The sequence below is a fragment of the Cherax quadricarinatus genome, chromosome 1 (genome assembly GCF_038502225.1).
Source record: "Cherax quadricarinatus isolate ZL_2023a chromosome 1, ASM3850222v1, whole genome shotgun sequence".
In the NCBI taxonomy this organism is placed as follows: Eukaryota; Metazoa; Arthropoda; class Malacostraca; order Decapoda; family Parastacidae; genus Cherax; species Cherax quadricarinatus.
In genome coordinates, this window is record NC_091292.1 from 64,367,703 (window position 1) to 64,390,173 (window position 22,471).

The following is a 22,471-nucleotide window of genomic DNA, read 5'->3' on the forward strand; positions in this document are numbered from 1 at the left end:
GTATATAAAACATACACTTTACTAAAAAAAAAAAAAAAACTAGACTCCAGTTCACATTAGCTCACTAGCACACTACTGATAGTGAGTAAAGAAAATATATAAACAGGGAGGTTTTATAACACCCCCCTCCTTTCTGCCTGCTACTAAGCAGGCAGAAAACATTTAAATATTCTCCAAAACAGAGGCCCTTGCACAAAGTAGGGCCTTACAGATAAACATAAGAGCACCAGAGCGAATAAAATAACCCATGGCCTAAATTCCCCAAAATCATTCCCCACCATGACGACTTGTCCCAGCCGCCACTCCTCTTGTATTAACTCACAAACACCTCATCTACTCCTGTCTCCTGGCCGCTGCCTGGCCAAGAATAATACGCACCCGGTTTCAGTACAATCCAGGAACTGTGGAGCATCGTTTTATAAATATATATATATATATATATATATATATATATATATATATATATATATATATATATATATATATATATATATATAAATATACATGTCGTGCCGAATAGGCAGAACTTGCGATCTTGGCTTAAATGGCAACGCTCATCTTGCCATATAGGACAAGCGAAAATTTGTATATGCAATAACTTCGCCAAAATCAGTCTGAACCTAACGAAAAAAAATATATTTCACTGTGTTTGTTTAGTATTAAATTATTGTAAACAAATCTAAAATATATTTAGGTGGGTTAGGCTAAAATAAATTATTCTTGTTATAATAAGATTAGGTAAGTTTTCTAAGATTCTTCTGGTGCAAAATCATAATTTTTTACATTAACATTAATGAAAAAAATGTATCGTTAAACGTATAAGAGAAAATTTTAGAAAGGACTTAATTTTAAAGGAGTTCTTGCTAATTGACCAGTTTTACATATTCGGCACGACATATATATATATATATATATATATATATATATATATACATACAAATTATACCGTAACAGTCAGCAAGAGCAACTATGGGTTTATTGTTTTGAGGAGGATTCTTCATATTTCAGAGATGATGAAGCTACCTTTATTTTGCTTAATTTTGTTAGAAATAGCGATTAATGATGATTCAAGGTATTTAAGTATATGGAAATTAGGATCTTTAATCACTAGTTGGATGTCATTGAATTTCATGAGGTGACTGGTAAAATTCCGCTGTTGTACGCAGGCATTGTTCAAGTTATCGTTCCTACATGCAGTAATGTGTTCATTGAGACGTGTTTCAAGGTTTCTTGCTATTTTGCCTACGTGTATATTTTATTGGAGATTCCACAGGGTATGGAAGTGCTGGTAGTGATAATGACTCTAGTTGTGGAAAATTACATTTACCTGGATGAATCTCATTACATACATACAAGTAAATGGTAACAAAGATAATTATTATTTATCAAAGTTACAGAGACAATTATGAATTTTTAGGACACCTAGGTCGCAAAAATGTTCCCCTTCGATACCTACCATCAGTCTCTCCACAAGTTGCTCTAGACCTATATTAATTGCAAATGAAATGTACATACACACCAGGGATTCTGGTAAAATTATTATAATTTTCGTGGACTCTATATTAAAATTAATAAATGATTACATATACACATTTATATAACAGAAGGAGAATTTATAATCATAACACTCACCAATTTGTCTGGAGATTACTGTGTATCATACTCAAAACCCCCCTGTCTACATTTATGATAATAATACCGGCCAGAACTATAAACATAATTATAGACATGACTTAGCTGGGGGTAATATCCTGTTTTTATCTAATTACGGAGTCCTGTCCAGTCGCCTGATTCTCTCGTTATGTAGGACTGCAATTCCAACAATTTCGGCTCCTGTTTGAGAGGTGTAATCCCAATATAACCTCTAGAGCGACAAAAATTCTTCTTATTTCCACTAACGTTTTCTTGGTTCATTCAAAAAACATGGTGACTCTTCTCTGCTCGTCCGCGCAGGCGCCGAGCTTCCCATTTTTTTTTTATAATTTTTATTAAATACAATATATTTTATTAATTTACATACAAATACACTATTTTCGGAAAATATACTATATATTTTTCACACTGCGGCCGGGCGGAGTTCGTTGCTAAATGCCTAAATTACTCCTTCCTTTAGGAGACGATTCCAGCCGGTTCTGGCTTGAGTGGCTGTTCTCCTAGTAGGTCTTACTACGATTTCATCTTCCTACATCACTTGGTCAGCATTACCTTCCGTATCACTCATGTCACTTTCCCTTAGATTTTCATTTACATTTGATTGAATGCCATTTAATTCCAAGGGAATCAATTTATTAATTTTGCGTAAACTTTCCTGGCCACGACACAACACTTTGACATTCTGGACAACACCATGTGCATCTGGGTACAATGTCAATACTTTGCCCAGAGGCCACAGTGTTCGATGTTGTTCAGTATCAATTAACACAATGTCACCTGGTTGAATGTTCTGTCGATTTACTGCCTCTGTTGCACCATAAAAGTGTTCACATAGTGTAAGAAGATATTCCTTACGCCACACATTAGACCAGTGATCAATTACTTCATCTAACATTTTAAATTTATCACACAACACTGCCGCATCATTGTAATCTTCATCACTTTCTTCAGGATTATTTCTATCGACAGGAGCAGCTTCCAATTTCCTTCCACATATTAGGTGAGAAGGTGTTAATACATCTGCATCAGGTGTATCACTCATGTACGAGAGAGGCCTATTATTTATACAGTTCTCCGCCTCCACTAACACTGCATGGAATTCTTCCAAATTAATTCTCTTCCAGTGTAGTACTTTACGGAGACACCTCTTCACTGTGCCTATAAGCCTTTTGTACAGCCCCCCCTGCCAAGGGGCTCTAGGAGTAATACATTTCCAGGTACACCCTCGCTGGGTTAACAGAGATTGAGCCTCGTTACTATTATTTAATTCTATCAAGTGTTGAGCACCTGCTACAAAATTTGTGGCAATATCCAAAATCATCAATCTCGGACAGGATCTCCTAGCTGCAAATTTTCGAAACAGCTGTATAAACTGCTCTGCAGACAAGTCCTGAGCCACTTCTAAATGAACTGCCCTAGTAGCAGTACAACTGAACAAGCATACATACACTTTCAGTGGAACATCATCTGAAGTACCGGTTAAAATGGTTGGACCACTATACTCTACACCTGTTACATCAAATAGTTTCACTAATTGTACACGCTCCTTTGGCAATGGTGGAGGACCTGGGTACATATATGATCTGGCATCCACACGGCGACATATTACACAAGATTTAATCACCCTTTTTACACTTTTCCATCCTTGTTTAATCCAGAAAGTTTCCCTAATACAATTTAAGGTATCTTGTACCCCACCATGCACTACATTTTTATGGGCATTTAAAACAATTAAATTTGTTAGATGATGAGTTTTGGGCAGTAAGATAGGGCGTTTAGCATAATCACCCAATTCAGCATTTTGTAACCTACCTCTACACCTAATTACATTGTTCTCTAAATACAGCCCCAATTTCTCTATTTTGGAACCTTTCACAATTTTACTTTCCATCATCAATTTAATCTCATTTCCATAGATTTCTTCCTGTGTCCTCTTTACCCAATATTCAAGAGGATGTGAAAACTTATATGAGATATTCATCTTGTTTAGAAATTTAAACACCAACTCAGTTACATTCATTAGTTTGGGTAAAGAAGAATACCTATCTATATCAATGGCTAAGGAAGGACAAACTATTGGAGTGGTGGTCACAGTAATTTCAACAGGAGCAATTTACGCCTTTTGTACAGGCCAATTAGTTTTATTTACTAACCAGCTCGGTCCTTTAAACCATGATAGAGCATTTACAAATTTAGCATAAGGTAAACCTCGAGACAAGATATCAGCTGGAATCTCCTCACGAGGTATATGACTAAATGTTAACATATGCTGACCCAAACTATTATGCTTCTCTTGCATCTGATTAATTTCAGTGACTCTGTTTTGTACGTACACAATTTTACTGTTTCCATTACGAATCCATTGCAAGGATACCTCATTATCAGACCAAATTACGGTGTCGCTAATATTTATCTCCTGCAACTTATTTCTTATATAATTAGCGAATTTGACACCTACATAAATGGCTGTTAATTCCAACTGAAGTAAGGTACGTGATTTAATTTGAGACACTTTAGCCTTAGACATAACAAGAGAAATAACACTATTACATTGAAGGTAAGCAACTGCTCCATATGCCAATTTTGAAGCATCACAAAAGATGTGGAGTATATTTTTCCCATCTGGATTGGCCACCTGGCGTGGGGACTCCAACATTGGAATTTTTTCATAATCACCAATTAATTCATCCCACCTGTTAATGAATTCCTGAGGTAGAGTTTCATCTCAAGCACATTTAAGCTTCCATGCTTCTTGTATTAATAATATCCCTCTTATAGTAACGGCAGACACTAAACCTAGTGGATCAAAACATTTGGAAACTTCAACAAGCAAAACTCTCTTAGTTAATTTACTGGGCATACTGCAATTATTAGGTTTTAACATTAACAAATCTCTCTCAGTATCCCAAGTTAATCCCAATACATTACTGCATTTTGACACTTCATCTCCAGGATAATATTTACTTATTTTGTCCTTTAATTTGGACAAATTACTATTCCATTCCCTCAGAGGCATATTTGCACTTTGCATTATTTTCTTAGCCTCTCCATAAGTCATTAACATTTCCTCTTCAGTTGACGTCACACCCAGGAAATTGTCCACATAAATTGTTTGCTCATTACTTTACTCAATGAACTTCCTATACGTTTAAGGTGTGCATTTATCATCGCTTGAAGTAGGAACAGACTGGATATAGCACCAAATAATACGCTCCTGAAGCAAAAGGTTTTTAGAGGGCTAAGTGGGTCACTAGGATACTCGGGCCATAAGAAGCGGGTACAATCCCGGTCAGCATCTTGTAAACCCACTCTTAGGAGAGCTTTACTTACATCAGCCGTAAAGGCATAATTCTTCATCCTGAAATTTAATAAGAGATCTCCTAATTTTTCCGTCAACAACAGACCTGTCATCAAACAGTCATTTAAACTAGGTACATTTTTGTTACTCCTGGCACTACAATTAAACACAATCCTCAGAGGAGTGGTCTTAGAATCCTTCTTCACTCCCTGATGTGGCTTGCTCAGGAGGTACCTCTTCTATAAACTTATTAATTAATTGTTCAGTAATTATATCATTATAGGCAGTCAACAATTCTGGTGTCTTACTCAGTTCGCAGAGCTGAGCCTTTAATTGTCCATATGCCATTCTGTAATTAGTGGGCAATTCTGGATGGTTCAGTGTCCACGGAATTCGTACCCAGTATTGTCCAGATTCAAATTTTACATTTCTCAGGTATTGTTCCTGAGTAAAAGAATCGTCTGAACTTTCTTCGTTTACATTTATTCTAATGCTGTCTAATTTCCACAATTTATGCACTGGCTCAACACCATCCTCTATGGAAGAATTATACTGGGGCACGATTTCATGAGTAAGACACACAGTTATGGTATTTATAGTTTCCTCTAGTCATGCATTATTATTACGAGGAATCCTACCATACATTACATGGCCTCCTGCAGTCTTTAAAAGGGTGACACCACATTTCTTTACAATACCCTTTACAAAGGAGGCATAATAGTCACTACCTATCAAAATATTTATTGGGCCTACAGAATCATCATTTACACCAGAAGGTGCTAAATTTACATTATGTGAAATTCTTTCTGTAGCTTTACTAAGCCCTACTGTAGATATTTTCCCTGGAAGTCTATCTACAATTACTGCATTAACAGGTTTTTTCTCATTGCCCAACCTGACAGTTACATAAACTGTCATACAATTGAGCCTTTTTATCCGAGAGAAAACCAGATAATTTTAGAGTTGTAAGATCTCCCATCTGTACTTTCATACCATAATGACATTTACGTTTTATGAAAGTACGCTGTGATCCCTGGTCTAATAATGCAGTTACATTTTTTGATTTATGCTTGATATCATCATTTTTACCTGTAACACAGGTAAGGCTACTTCAGCAAAATCATCATTATTAACATTAGCAGCAATTTTTACATTAGCCAATGTTGTGTCTGGATTGTCAACATTATCTTATAGACCCTTACACATGACTATATGGTGCCTTCCTTTGTGACATTGATAACAGTTGTTTAATTTGGCATGACAATCCTTTACATTGTGATTACCTAGACATCTGATACATCTGCCAAGTTCCTCCAATCTTTCAACTTTATCATTCCATGAATTGTATGCATTGCAATTCTTAGAAAAATGAGTACCCTTGCAGAAGAGACAATCTCTCTTTTCTTTGACTGGTTCCTTATTAACTGGGCTACTCTTAGGAGGGTACTTATTCTTTTTACCTTGTGGAGAATCATTATTTCTGATTCCTGCTACTTGATATGCAAATATGCAGCTCTTTTTAGGAAATGAATTTTGATTATTAACACTAGGATAATTTTTCCCTTTGTGAAACTTGACAGATACCTCAGAGTTAATATGTGTTTCATCTTTAAAATGAGTTGGTTGGCTGGTCTACAACTGAACAATTAATTCTTATAGACCTAGTCTTATTTCCTCCAGACCAAAATAACCTTTGTGATACTTGTTCGAGAGCCATTTAAGTGTTTTACAGCTCAATTTATTCTGTACAATGACACTCAATAACCAGTCTGATTCCTTCAGATTATATTTATTACTTAAAGTTTTGAGAGTGCTCTCCAGTTTAACTCTAAACTGCTGTAAACCTTTGTAAGTGTTATCTGGAGATTTTAAATTAACAATGATATTCACTAGATCCAACCTACTTTGTTCTATATTACCATAAGTGACCTTCAACAAGTCAACTGCTTCCTTGTAAGAATCATATACATTGGGAAAGGCTTGTATGAGTATGTGAGCATCTCCTCTTACCTGTCCTTTGAGGTAAAATAATTTAGTTACACAGGCTAGGTCACTCCTATCATGCACAGCTGCTTTAAAAATTGACCAAAACTCCTCCCAATTTTCTCCAGGACTAAATACAGACAAACATAATTCTGGGAGTTTTGGCAAAGACATCTTATTTGTTGGAGCAGACTGATTAACTGCCTGGTTTACACATTTTAATTAATTCAAGGCCTGACTTTTACAAGAAAGAATCTTTTCCTCTAATTCATAATACTGATTAATCATAAGATCTACTTCAGTCTCATCTACACAGTTTACTAACAAATCTCCTTCATATTTGTTGTAATATAATTTGTATGAAACATATCTATTCCCTAAAGCATCTAAATACAAGTTTCTTGATTCATTAATTCCAAACACTTATTGTATGCTTTTGTTACATGCCCTTTTCTAGCTTGCAGTGATGCTTTTTTTGCTCTATATTCCATATGTTTGTCTTTTACATTAATTTCCTCATTTTCAGCCATGATGCAATGTATTAAATTCAACTTAATTAATAACACTGATTATGTACTAAATTATGCACTTCATAAAGGTAAATATTACAACTTACCTTTAAATAAATCCTAGCTACACTTGAGCTTAGCAATTACATGTAAGAAAATTATAATATAAATTTTAAATGCATTAATATAAATCTTAGATACACTTGAGCTTAGCAATTACACATACACTGATATAAATCTTGGCCAGAATTTGGCATAGCAAAATTAATATTATACACATTAATATAATCCTATCCAGGCTTGGCTTAGCAAAATTAATATTGTAATAATTATAATCCCCTACACATTAAGTAAATTTGTGGACCTAACATCCACCTCCTTCTGTCATTTCACATATAATTATTAAGTAATTAATTCACTAATTAATGACTTCACTAATTACCTCTGGTTCGAACAAGGACCAATGGGCAACTAAATTTGTGGAAAATTACATTTACCTGGATGAATCTCATTACATACATACAAGTAAATGGTAACAAAGATAATTATTATTTATCAAAGTTACAGAGACAAGTAGGAATTTTTAGGACACCTAGGTCGCAAAAATGTCCCCCTTCGATACCTACCATCTATCTCTCCACAAGTTGCTCTAGACCTATATTAATTGCAAATGAAATACATACACACCAGGAATTCTGGTAAAATTATTATAATTTTTGTGGAATGTATATTAAAATTAATAAATGATTACATATACACATATATATAATGGAAGGAGAATTTATAATCATAAAACTCACCAATTTGTCTGGAGATTACTGTGTATCATACTCAAAAAAAAAACCTGTCTACATTTATGATAATACTGGCCAGAACTATAAACATAAATATAAACATGACTTAGCTGGGGGTAATATCCTATTTTCATCTAATTACGGAGTCCTGTCCAGTCGCCTGATTCTCTCGTTATGCAGGACTGCAATTCCAACAATTTCGGCTCCTGTTTGAGAGGTGTCAGCCCAATACAACCTCTAGAGCGACAAAAATTCTTCTTATTTTCAATAACGTTTTCTTGGTTCATTCAAAAAACATGGCGACTCTTCTCTGCTCGTCTACGCAGGCGCCGAGCTTCCCATTTTTTTTATATAATTTTTATTAAATACAATATATTTTATTAATTTACATACAAATACACTATTTTCGGAAAATATACTATATATTTTCCACACTAGTGTTAGCTTGTGCGAGTACATACTTTAGAAAAGTTCAGTGTAACCTGGCTGTGGGAAGGATTATAACTCTGTTAAGAACGCTGTTGGTGCATGGAGAATTAATGACCTGTAGGGCTTATTTCTTCCAGTCTCTGTTGAAAAGGGAAGGAAAATGTTGATCAGTGAAAGTTTGGTGTATATATGTACACTCCTCGTCAAGAAACTCTAGACTACAAATTTGGTATGCTCTTACGAAAAACCCGATGATGATGCCTCTTTTGGTTTGCGTATCTTGACTGGAATGGAAGTGAATGAAATCATTTTTGTTTGCAGGTTTCCGGTAAACTTGAAATCTTAGGCTGTTATCGACTTTGTGAAGACGATGTCTACATAAGGTAGGTTGTCACTGAAAAGCCAGTTCAACTGTGTTGAGCCTTGCCTGAAGATTCCGCACATCAAAACGTTTGGGAGTTATTATGAGGACGTCGTCCACATAATGTAACCAAGTGACGCTGGTGGGGATGATGTTTGGTGAAACGTTCAGCATCCAGATGTTCCATATACAAGTCAGCTAAGATGGCGCTGATGGGGGACCCAATTCCCATACTTAAAGTTTGTTTATAGTGTCTGTTGCTGAAAGAAAAGCGGTTGAATTTAATGCAGAGTTCAATCAAGTCAACGAAATCTCTGGGAAGTAGAGGAACATTTAGGTCCTGATTGACTTTACATCGTGGATCAGTTTCTTGTGTGGTGGGTACTTTAGTAAAGAGAGAAGTTACGTCTAGAGTACTTAGTTTCTTGTTTCGGATGGAGAGGTCTCTGATGCTGTTGAGAAGGTCGTCTGAATACTTTAGATGAGCTGATGGTCCCCAGAAGGCAGGAAAGATGTTTGACAAGAACCCCTGTTGGTTTGTGAGGTGCACTTCCAATACCTGAAGTGACTGGTCTGAGAGGAATATTATGTTTACTGGTCATAGGTAAACCACACATTGCCTCCCTTCACCCTTCACTTCCCTTTCTCTCTTGTGCCTCTAAACTACTCTCCTTTCTAATACCACTATTTCTTCTACTTTTACTACTACTTTCACAATCAGCCTTACCACTACCACTACTTCTTTTTCTTCATCTCTTCATCCTGTCCATGTTCTCAAATATATGTACACTGGCTCCCTCACTCTTTTGTGTTAGTGTGACTTTGCAAATGGTCCAACTCGGAACAAAACGTTGTCTAAGCATCTCTCTCCCAGGTGGGGATTATTTGTGTTAAAATGAGAATACATTGTTCTCCTTTTCTTGATAGTAAATGTTGCATTTTTTAAATTTGTCCAAAACTTGAGAGAAAAAAAGTCAATATTTTTTGTATTTAAATCTATTTATAGAAAACAGATTCAAGTCAAAGTGATATGAGATAAAAAAAAATACCTTTAGTCCCTGAAGGAAGTAATTACGATAGCGAACATATTCTGCAGTAAAGCTAAGGGCGACAGCATTAGTGGCCTTCAGTATAGCATTTAAACAAAATTTACAATAAAAAAAATTACTAAAATATTCTTTACAGGAACTGGTGCAAAATGCGGAAGATGCTGGAGCCACAGTTGTTGAGGTGTTGCATGATGAACGAAATGTGAAATGTCCCAAGACTCATAAAGATATTCAGAGGTTCCTTAAGGTAAGCAAAACAATACTGCCTATACATTTTTATGAGTCTTTATGGTATCTAACAAGGTTAATAAAGTGCTCCCAGTGACACAAATTGATGTCAACACACTACACAGTGATGCTAGTAGATTAAACCAGAAGGCTATACAATGATACCAGTAGACTACACAATGTTGCCATTGCACTACACAATAATGCCAGTAGACTACACAGTGTTGCCATTGCACTACACAATAATGCAAGTAGACTACACAATGATACCAGTAGACTACACCTGCAAACTAAACAGTGGTACCAGTAGACTACACAATGATACCAGTAGACTACACCAGCAAACTAAACAATGGTACCAGTAGACCACACAATGATACTAATAGACTACACCAGCAAAATAAACAACTAAACAATGCTAAGAATATAAGAATGGAGGAACATTGCAACAGGCTACTGTCCCATACTTGGCAAGTTCATGTCAAATCCATCCCGTTGACAAAAAATATTTGCTCAAACCATTTTCAGTGCTACCCAAGCAAAAAGCTTTGATGGCTCTTTTAAATCATGTGTAAGTCCTGCTTAAATCCAGCCCCTCTCATTCATGTATTTATCCAACCTAAATTTGGAGCTACCCAAGGTTTCAACTTCAGTAACTCTACCAGGCAGACTGTTCCACTCATCGACTAGCCTATTTCCAAACCAATACTTTCGTATATCCTTTCTAAATCTAAACTTATCTAATCTGAATTCATTATTCCGGTTTCTCTCTTGAAAGAATATCCTCAAGATTTTTATAATGTCTTCCCTCATTCGTCGTCGTACAAGGCAATCTTCACATGGAAGATTTCTTATGCAATGTATTAATTTTGTCATTCTTTCTGAATGTTTTCTAACAAAATTATATCCATTCTGTATGTAATATGCATACCAGAACGGAGTTGCATAATCTATGTGAGGCCTCACTAATGATGTGTAGGCCTATAGTGTGACCGATAGACTTCTGATGCTAATACTCTTTGATATAAATCCCAGAAATCTGTTTTCCTTATTATGTACACTTAGGCACTGCTGTCTTGGTTTCAATTTGCTGCTTACCATAACCCCCAAGTCCTTTTCGCATTCTGCATGGCTGAAATTTACATTATTTAGTTTATAAGCGCTAGGATTATGGACATTCCTAAGCTTGTCTAAACCTCCTGAAGTTCAGTAACATCTTCCTCTGAATCAGTTATCCTACCTATTCCCCTGACTCAATTATCCTACCTATTCGCTCATAACACTGTCAGCGATAGTGATATGAGCGAATTTGCTCATATCACTAGTTATTCCCTCGTCAAGGTCATTAATGTATATTATAAACAACGATTAGCCTAAAACTGATCCCTGTGGAACACCACTTGTTACAGATCCCAATTCAGATTTTTCTCCATTTATGCACACTCTTTGCTTCCTGTTGGTGAGCCATGACTCGATCCATGACAGCACTTTTCTCCCAATGCCATAAGCTGCCACTTTCTTTAACCCTTTCAGGGTCCAAGGCCCAAATCTGGAGTCACGCACCAGTGTCCAAGATATTTAAAAAAAAAAATTTGTTATTTTTTCTTATGAAATCGTAGAGAATCTTTTTGTGAAGGTAATAAAACAAAAAGTACGAAAATTGGTGGAAAATTGACGAAATTACGCTCTCGCGAATTTTGATGTGTCAGCGATATTTACGAATCGGCGATTTTGCCGACTTTGACTCCCATTTTAGGCCAATTACATTATTCCAATCAACCAAATTCTTAGCTATTTCACTAGTATTACTTCTATTCTATCGATTGAGCACAAGAAATCGCCAAGTCAACTGTTTCAACTACAAAATAAAGTGATCGGAAATTGTTAATTTGGCCAATTTAACACAAAGTTCAAAATATTCCAATTTCAAAATAGGGTCCAGAATGAACAATGTAGGCATTCCTGGCACTAAACTAACATTTCCTCTGTTCATTAGTTATGTTTTGAGGCTTTACAAATAATTTTCATTTTGATTTTTTATTCACATAATGAATTTTTATTCACACCAAAAAATAGAAGATTTACTGTTATGCAATACTGTAATAATTGTATAAATATCATCACCATATTTGTGAATGTATATTAGACCCACCAGCTGATGTGTATTAGACGTGTGAGGTCGTTTGTTTACTCTTGAATATCGGCAAAAATTTAACATTTCCGCTACTTTGAGCTCAGTTTCAAGCCATTTCCAATGCTAAAACCAATCAAAATCATCTCTATTTCTGTCATATGTCTTCCATTCTATCAAATGAGACCAAGAAATCGCAAATACAACTATAAAAAACATACGAAAAAACACTGCAAAGTTGCTGTTTTAATCGAAAAATCATGATTTAATTTTTTTTCTCTCATTATGCACAGTGTGCTGCAGGATCTGTTTTATGTGGTGCACACATACCACATAGATGTATTCTCTCATATCTAGGCCCAAATGTACCACTCACAGTTTATCAGAGTGAGCTGAGCTCATGGCGTAGATCTACGGTTTGGACCCTGAACATAAAGCCGTAGATCTACGGGACGGACCCTGAAAGGGTTAACAGTCTTTGGTGTGGATCTCTATCAAAAGCTTTACTAAAATCCAGATAAGTACTATCGAATTCTCTTAGAGGAGCTTACGACGAAACGTCGTCGTAAGCTCCTCTCTTCTATGTGCGGCTTATTTGTGTATTGTTCCGGTCACGGTATTTTGCCTTTTTTAGTTATTCTCTATCGTGATCAACAGTCTCAAAAGCTTTACTGAAGAAAGCTAGTAAAATAGTTATGCAGGAGCTGCCCATCATGAATCCCTGAGGGTATCATTAATCAAATTATTCCTATCAAGATGATTTCTTACAATATCAGTTATAATTGACTAGTAATTTTCTTACAATTGAGGTCAGGCTTACTGGCCGGCAATTTGATGGTAACGACTCGTCTCCTGCTTTAAAAATAGGAAATACATTGGCCATCTTCCACATATTATACACTACACCTGTTTGAAGAAACATGTTAAAAAATGTTTGTTAATGATTTTCAGAGTTCCGTTTTGCACATCTTAAGAACTATTGAAAAAAGTTCACCAGGATCCGAGGATTTATTTTGCTTCAATCGGTTACCTGTTTGATAATCATATCCCTAGTGACTGTGATATTACATAATTAATCTTCTTCAGGCTTTCTATAAAAATTAATGGCTAGAGTATTGTTAGTGTGTTCCCGTGTGAAAACCGAGAGGAAATAATTATTAAAAATCGAGCACATTTAATTTTCCATGTCAGGAAGATTCCCAGGTTTTTTCCTATAAACCTGGAAAAATCGTTTTGAGTTAGTTTTCGAATCCCTAGCAACTTTAATTTCGTAGTCCCGTTTAGCTTTTCTTTTATCCCCTTTTGAGCCTCCCTCTTAATGTGAATATATTGATTCATAAGATGACCCTCATCTCTTTTGATGAATCTGTAAATTCCTTTCTTCTGCCCCAAAAGTTGTTTGAGCCTATTATTCAACCATTTCGGGTTATTTCTATTCGATCCTATTACTTTAAATGGAATAAATGTTCTTTGGGTAGCTCTTTAATTGCTCTCTTCGTTACTCCCAGTCCACTGACTACAGGTGTTCTCTAAGGACATTGTAATCTGCTAAGCAAAAATCTGTGATCATTACTGAATTATCCCTACTATCATAATTCCATTCATTGCTAAATGTAATTGATTTGTAATCACATACGCCAAGTTTCTTTATAATTTCTAAATTATTGAAAAGGGTATCCTTGTTTTCTAGAATCAAGTCAAACAGGTTATTTCCCCTTGTAGGTTTTGTAGCAAGTTGCTTTTAAAAAACAATCCTGAATTACTTCCAAGAAATCGTTGGACTCGAAATTTGCATTCAAAGAATTCCAATCAATCTGACTCAAGTTAAAGTCACCTAGAATTACAACTGTGGAGTTAACAGTTTCCTCCCAAGGTAATCTCCTTTGGTCCCTATTCAAGTTTGGGGGACGGTATATCACGGCTAAAGTTAATTTCTCAACCCAGACAAACTCTGTATGTGTTATATCAGACTTTATACAAGTTTTTATGTGGCAGTTCAAGTGATCTCGGACATACAGCACCAACCCACTTCCATTTCCGATACCCTGGCATGATAGTGACTTTCTTTGTACTTAACAAATAAAAATTGTAATCACATATTGTAAAGATTGCAAAGAAATAAAATCTTTATCTTTATCTTTTATCTTTATCTAATGACCACCTGGTCATTAACACACACACTAACTGCACCACTCATCAAGATGGGGAAGGTACTGCCATCTGCTATTTTAATGAACTGTTATGTTGTAACTCTACATGTTTCAGAGATGAATATTGTGAATATATATATTTGCTAATTTTTCTGCAAAATACCTAAAGACTTCCATTGCAGTTGATTCAATCAACAGGATACCGCATACTAATATTCCAAATTTTATTGACAGCCTAAAAAATCTAATAACAAACAAGCAAATGAACTAACATTATCTACTACTAGCTAATAACTTTAACATCAACGTTGGCCTAACAGATGACCCACCAGTAACTGACTTCATTACTAGTATGAACAATTTATTATTCATACTAACTATAACGATACAAACAAGATTAATAAAGATGAGTAAAACCATAATTGATCACATATAGACAAATATATTAGCTTCTCTCAATGTAAAGACAATCAATACTACTGATCACTACCCCACCTTATTCCTAACAAACATTATTAAGCTACCAGTGGAAGATATCATTTTGCCTCCATGATGAGGCGTCAGTGAATAATTTCACTACAGTACTAAGTTCAGCTGGCTGGTTCACAGTATTTATCAGTGGATGTAAAGGTTAAAACAGTCTTTTCAGACCCTCAAAGGGTATTTGAATGAACCATTTCTCCTTATGAAAAGATAATATAGGATAATATATTATAACAGGAATAAATAAACAATTTTATTGAAAATTTGCAAGATTATATTTATAAAAAAGGTAAAATAATCAGACATGAAATTTTCCTAAGTGAAGTAAATAAAAATTCATAAATTGATCTTTCTAAGCAAAGTTAATATATACAATGGACAGATGGAATTTCAAAGTGCCGATTGACTTGGCAAATAGTTTTCAGAATTCACGATGTGGTATATTACCTCGTACTATAAACCTGAAGTATAAACTTCAGCCCTAGACTGAGAGTACAGACGCTAATAGTTGTTTCACAAATGGCAAATCTTGGCTTGGTGTACTTGATGGAGGCTTCTTGCAGGACTTTGATGACAATAAATGTTTAATTAAAAAGGGTGAAGTGCTACTGCTTTGTTCACTTAAAGATGAGGTAAAGTTTCTGATCTTCAGAAATCGGGGTAAATTATTCCCAAAGTTTCTGATATTCAGAGGTCGGCGTAAATTACTCCAAAGTTTTTGATCTTCAATGGTCGGGGAATGTGGGTAAATTACTTCAAAAGTGGTAAAATTGAAAATCTCTGGGTAATGAAGGCTCAATATTCATTAATTAAAATTCACAAAATATTGTTATTTAACCCTTCATGGAGCAAATGGCCATAAATTTAGAAATTCGAACTGAACTCCCTATAGTGGATAGAGTAACTCAATATAAGGTCAATGAGCCCATATAAATGGAATTCTGATGGTTAGTTTTCAAGCAATTGCTAGTCAGTGAAACCCTAATTAATTATGGGCTACCTGTTTAAGGGAGTATAAATTTGGATGTTGCAAACTTGCAATGGTTAATAAAACAGCAAATAACTATTTTTCTAATTTATTATACAAACAGACAATATAAATAACATAAATGGAACTTGTATCCAAACCTTTTTTATGTATTAGAAAAATATAAAAAGAAACCAAATTGCTACATTGACACATTGCAAAGGGATGACATATTCAAGTCCTATATTCCTGAATTCCCTGAGAAAGAACAGTCATTGTATATTACTAATTGCTAGAATGGAAGGGTATGAAGCAATTTTTATCCTTCTTTATGCATAGATTTACTTTGCATACGAAGCAATAAAATGACGATGTGGTATAATTGTTCTTGTTCAACAGGCATCTCCTTGATCCTAATACCTTTTTCTTTTTCTTGACTGCTTTTCACTTTTTGGCTGGCATTTCTTCCTCGTCATCACTTGACACCTCTGCATCCAGTGGCAAGTATTCATCACCACTTTCAAGCAATTCTGGGTCATCTACCTCCAGTTCTGAGTCACTTTCCTCCAAAACACAGACATTTTGACTTTGTGTTGGAGGGCTCATCATAAAACAATTTCTCATTGATCTGGAAGGACAATAAAAAAGTTCTGTACACATCCAGACCACTACAAAATTCATATAAGCAATAGAAATATTTTTTGTAAATATTTATTTACTGAAATTGAAAACTGCCCCTAAAAGGGCACAACAAAAATTTTTGAGGTCTCTTTTGTTGCACTATTTTCATTTGCATGGTACACTCATATTATGCTTCACACGGCCTTTATATATATATATATATATATATATATGTCGTTCCGAATAGGCAGAACTTGCGATCTTGGTTTAAATAGCAACGCTCATCTTGCCATATAGGACAAGTGAAAATTTGTGTATGCAATAATTTCGCCGAATTCATTCTGAACCTAACGAAAAAAATATATTTCACTGTGTTTGTTTAGTATTAAATTATTGTAAACAAATCTAAAATATATTTAGTTGGGTTAGGCTAAAATAAATTGCTCTTGCTATAATAAGGTTAGGTAAGTCTTCTAAGTTCCCTTTGGAGCAAAATTATAAATTTCGCATCAACATTAATGAAAAAAATATATCTTTAAACTTATAAGAGAAAATTTTAGAAAGGACTTAATTTTAAATGAGTTCTTGCTAATTGACCAGTTTTACATATTCGGCACGACATATATATATATATATATATATATATATATATATATATATATATATATATATATATATATATATATATATATATATACATATATATATAAATATGCCCAAACTATTCATTTACACACTATACATAACAATCAGTACTTACCGACATTGTAGAGGATAAAATCCAAGGGTATTTGAGTCTCACTAGATGAATAAATGTTACTCTCGGCGACGCCAAGCCAAATGTGTTTACCTCTTGGTCTCTCAACCAATGGGAAGCGAGAACAGGACAGCACCACTTAGCTGAAGGGACTCAGGGAAGGCTTGTGATTGGTCAGAAATAAAGAACGGGAACCTAGGTGTGCGGCATGAGTAGGATGACACTCACAGAAAAGCACATGCTCAGACCCACAAATTCTGCGGTCTGCCCCATAAAGGGAGGCAAATTACGTTGCTGTATCACGTTATAACACATACTTTTCATCTTGTATGACTGCATTCTCCACACAAATGGCTTCAGTAAACTATTTTCAATTTGAATGCTTCTTGTGTTTTCCTGATTCTGGAATTTTTAAGTCTAGTGGGTAATTTCTCTGTACACAAATTTAATATGGGGTTATACCCAAAGAAAGTTCGTCGACCTCTGGCCTAGATCAAACTGCCCACCTCGTCTCGCCAGTGTCGAGTGATCCAGTTCGATCAATAAGAAGACTTAGTGAGAGCAGAAAGTTAAGTGATTTGAACTCGCCAGGAGGATCAGGAGGGTCCCATGATAACTCCCACCGGGTGGAGAAAGATAAGTGGGGGAGGGGCTAGAGAGGTAACGATGCCCACCAAGTATTCAACCATTTACACTACCACCACCACTCATTCATGCTTCCGCTCTTATCTAAACAACTTTTTCCTTACTCTCCACCATACCGAGACTTATAGTCAAGGAATATATGAAAATAAAATCATGTATAGAGAACATGAATATTCCTGTCACGACTTAACAATTCAGGAAAATAATTAGAAAACCATTGATATACAGTCGTGAAATTTAAAAGCCTGAAAGACCAATGTTCACCTCAAGAGGCGACTGTTGGTTCACTTAAAGGTCTCCAGTTATCCCAGTGGTCTATGATCCTATTCCAAAATATATTTTCCCAATAGGCAATATTTACCCTACACAAGGGCGAAACATTACTTTTCTATGGTAGACTACCTGACTTAGAAGACACAGGAAATTGGGTAATTGGGACGGCACAGAGTTGAAGTCAGTTGGCACCTCTTATATGATCTATGAAACTTACAAACATCAAAGTACGTGCATACCAAGAAATATTACTGCTTAATTTTATGCCAGGTCTTCCAGTGAGACAATTGTTCTGCCATGGGAATGTCATGGGCCACTTTGTGGACTATCTCCCACCACTGACTTGGAACAACTAATATAGAATAGTCTGTGTCGTCTGATTCAGATTTATGACAAATGGAATTTATATATTCCAATTTGTAAGAAACATTTTTCATTTACATTATATTATTAGATTTAACTAAACTGCGGCAATACTTACCCGGAGTTTACCTGGAGAGGGTTTCATGGGTCAACGTCTCTGCGGGTCAGTCTGAGACCAGGCCTCGTGGTGGATCAAGGTCTGATCAACCAGGCTGTTACTGCTGACTGCACGCAAACTGACATACGGACCACAGCCCGGTTGGTCAGGTACTGGCTTTAGGTGCCTGTCCAGTGCGTTCTTGAAGACAGTCAGGGGTCTATTGGTAATCTTCTTTATGTATGCTGGGAGAAAGTTGGACAGTCTTGGGTCCCGGACACTTATTGTGTTGTCTCTCAGTGTAATCATGGCGCCCCTGCTTTTCATTGAGGAAATGTTGCATCTGCTGTCGAGTCTTTGCTTTCATAGGGACTGATTTTCGCCTGCATTCAAGGGAATACAAATCAAGGGACTTCAACCATTCCCAGTAATTTAGGTGCCTTATCATAATTATGTGTGCCATGAAAATTCTTTATACACTCTACAGGTCAGCAATTTCGCCTGCCTTGAAGAGGGCAATTAGTGTACAGCAGTATTCCAGCCTACAGAGAACAGGCAATTTGAAGAGAATCATCATGGGCTTGGCATCCCTAGTTTTGAAGGTTCACATTATCTATCCTATCATTTTCCTAGTAGATGCGGTAGATACATTGTTGTGGTCTTTGAAGGCGAGATCCTCTGACATTATCACTCCCAGTTCTTTCCATTAATTTCTCGCTATATTGTATGGTTAGAATTTGTCGTATACCATGATACAGTTTTAATTTCCTGACCCATCTGAAGATTTGGTTTATGTCCGCTTGGAGTCTTGCAGTGTCTTCGATAGAGGTCACTGTCATGGCAATCCGGGTGTCATCAACAAAGGACGACACTCCGCTATTGTTTACATCTCTGTCTATGTCATATAAGAAGATGAGGAATAGAATGGGAGTGAGTACTGTGCCTTGTGGAGCAGAGCTTTTCACCGTAGCTGCCCCAGACTTTACTCTGTTTACTATTACTCTTTGTGTTTTATTTGTCAGAAAGTTATAGATCCATTTACCAACTTTTCCTCTTATTCCTTTATGGCGTATTTTGTGCGCTATTGCAGCGTGGTCACACTTGCCGAAAGCTTTTGCAAAGTCTGCGTATACTGTGTCTGTATTTTGTTTATCCTTTACAGCATCTAGGACAAGCAGGAGTGACCTGCTCTAAACCCGTGTTGCCCTGGGTTGTGCAGTTGATGGGTATCTAGGTGATTGGCGATCTTGCTCCTTAGAACATTTTCAAAGATTTTTATGATATGTAGTTCTTTGTAATTGCTTTACTGCCACCTTTGTAGAGTGGAGCTATGTCTGTTGTCTTTAGTAACTGTGGTATGACCTATGTGTTAATGCTCTTTCTCCACAGAATGCTGAAGGCACTCGACAGGGGCGTCTTGCAGTTCTTGATGAACACGGAGTTCCATGAGTCTGGGCCTGGAGCAGAGTGCATGGGCATGTCATTTATTGCCTTTTCAAAGTCTTGTGGTAATAGAGTATTATCCAAGATTTTTGACATAATTAAATTTTGGGTCTCGTTCATAAAGAATTCATTTGGATTGTCGACCCTTAGTCTGGGTAGCGCTTCGCTGAACACTGAGTCGTATTGGAACTTTAGTATCTCACTCATTTCTCGGTTGTCATCTGTGTATGTCCCATCTCGCCTAAGCAGGGGCCCAGTATTGGATGTTGTTTTTTCCTTAGGTTTGGTATAAGAGAAGAAATTTTGTTTTTTTCAATTTCCTTTATGGCTTTTAGTTCTTTCTGCAGTTCTTGTCTCTTATAAGATTCCTTCAGCTTAAGTTCAATATTTTCAATTTCATTAACCAGTGCCTCCCTTTGCAATATCTCCAACTTGGAATACGTCCTATTTCGACGAGAAAATTTTTGCTTGGTATATGACCTTTGTATGGAATACGACTCGCATACTAGAACTTGCGTGGATCAAAATGAGTCACGACACCGCACGCTACCCTTAATAGAGGAAGCCGCTACTTCATTAATCAAGGAAATCTTTGCCAAATGGATGGACGTCAAAAACTTTGCAGAGAAGTACTTCCCAACAATGCCCAAACAAGCCGTCTGGAATGACCAGACATTGTCACATTTCCGAAACATCCTGAGGAGAAGGCAGAAGGAAAGTTCTTTGAAGAGATTTTTAGTAAAAGTCAAACCTGGTGAGCTTCAATCAGTCCTTCTCAGTCCTTCTCAGGACTATCCTAGTAGGCACTCGACTCTTTCCAGCAATGTAAAACGAGGTTAAATTCTTTTGTATTTGTATATGTATTTTAGTATTACCAGTGTTCAAATTACATATTTTAGCATTAAGCAGTGTTTAAATTACATATTTTAGTGTTAATCATTGTTTAACTTATTTTATACAACTCCATCAATGTATAATATGCCAAAAACAATAGTATTTTTTCATGGCAATGGATTACTCGTATTTCCTATATTTCTTATTGAAAAAACCGTTTGGTATACGTCCAAGGTCCTGGAACGGATTAAGGACGTATACCGAGGTACTATTTTACTGACCCCTCTCAGCAGCTCTGTGACTCTTCGCTGACATACTACATAATGGTACTGGTACACTACACAATGGTGTTGGTACAGAACACAATGGTGCTGGAACACTATACATTGCTGTTGATACACTACACAATGGTTTTGGTATGCTACACAATGGTGCTGAAACACTACACAGTGGTTTTAGTACACTACACAATGGTGTTGGTACACTACACAATGGTACTGGTACACTGCACAATAATACTGGTACACTACACAATGGTGCTGGTACACTACACAATAGTACTGGAACACTACACAATGGCACAGGTACACTACAAAATGCTGTTGGTATGCTACACAATGGCACTGGTACACTACACAGTGGTACTGGTGCACTACAGAATGGTACTGGTAAGTTACACAATTGTGTTACACTACACAAGAGTACTGGTACACTACACAATAGTGCAGGTACGCTACACAATGGTACTTGTACACTACACAATGGTACTGCTACTCTACACAATAGTACTGGTACACTACACAATGGTACTTGTATACTACACAATGGTGCTTGTACACTACACAATAGTACTAGTACATTACACAATAGTGTTGGTACACTGCACAATGGTAATGTTACACTACACAATGGTACTGGTATACTACACAATGGTACTGGTACACTACACAATAGTACTAGTACATTACACAATAGTGTTGGTACACTGCACAATTGTAATGTTACACTACACAATGGTACTGGTATACTACACAATGGTACTGGTACACTACACAATAGTACTAGTACATTACACAATAGTGTTGGTACACTGCACAATGGTTATGTTACACTACACAATGGTACTGGTACACTACACAATGGTACTGGTACACTACACAATGGTACTGGTACACTACACAATGGTACTGGTACACTACACAATGGTGCTGGTCACTACACAATAGTACTAGTACATTACACAATAGTGTTGGTACACTGCACAATAGTACTGGTACTCTACACAATGGTTCTGTTATACTTCACAATGGTACTGGTACACTACACAATGGTACTGGCATAATACACTATGGTACTGGTACACTGCACAATGATAATGTTACACTACTTGACAGTTTGTAGAT

At 36.1% G+C, this 22,471-nt stretch overlaps 1 protein-coding gene across 2 annotated transcripts in view; it reads left to right on the plus strand.

The window, feature by feature from the left end:
• LOC128688480 (sacsin) overlaps positions 1-22,471 on the plus strand; it is a 248,249-nt gene that overhangs the window by 196,568 nt on the left and 29,210 nt on the right. For both annotated transcript variants that reach the window (XM_070082569.1, XM_070082571.1), the window contains exon 4: positions 10,213-10,323. In XM_070082569.1, the coding sequence (XP_069938670.1) occupies positions 10,213-10,323 (111 nt within the window). The remainder of the gene's footprint in view (positions 1-10,212; positions 10,324-22,471) is intronic.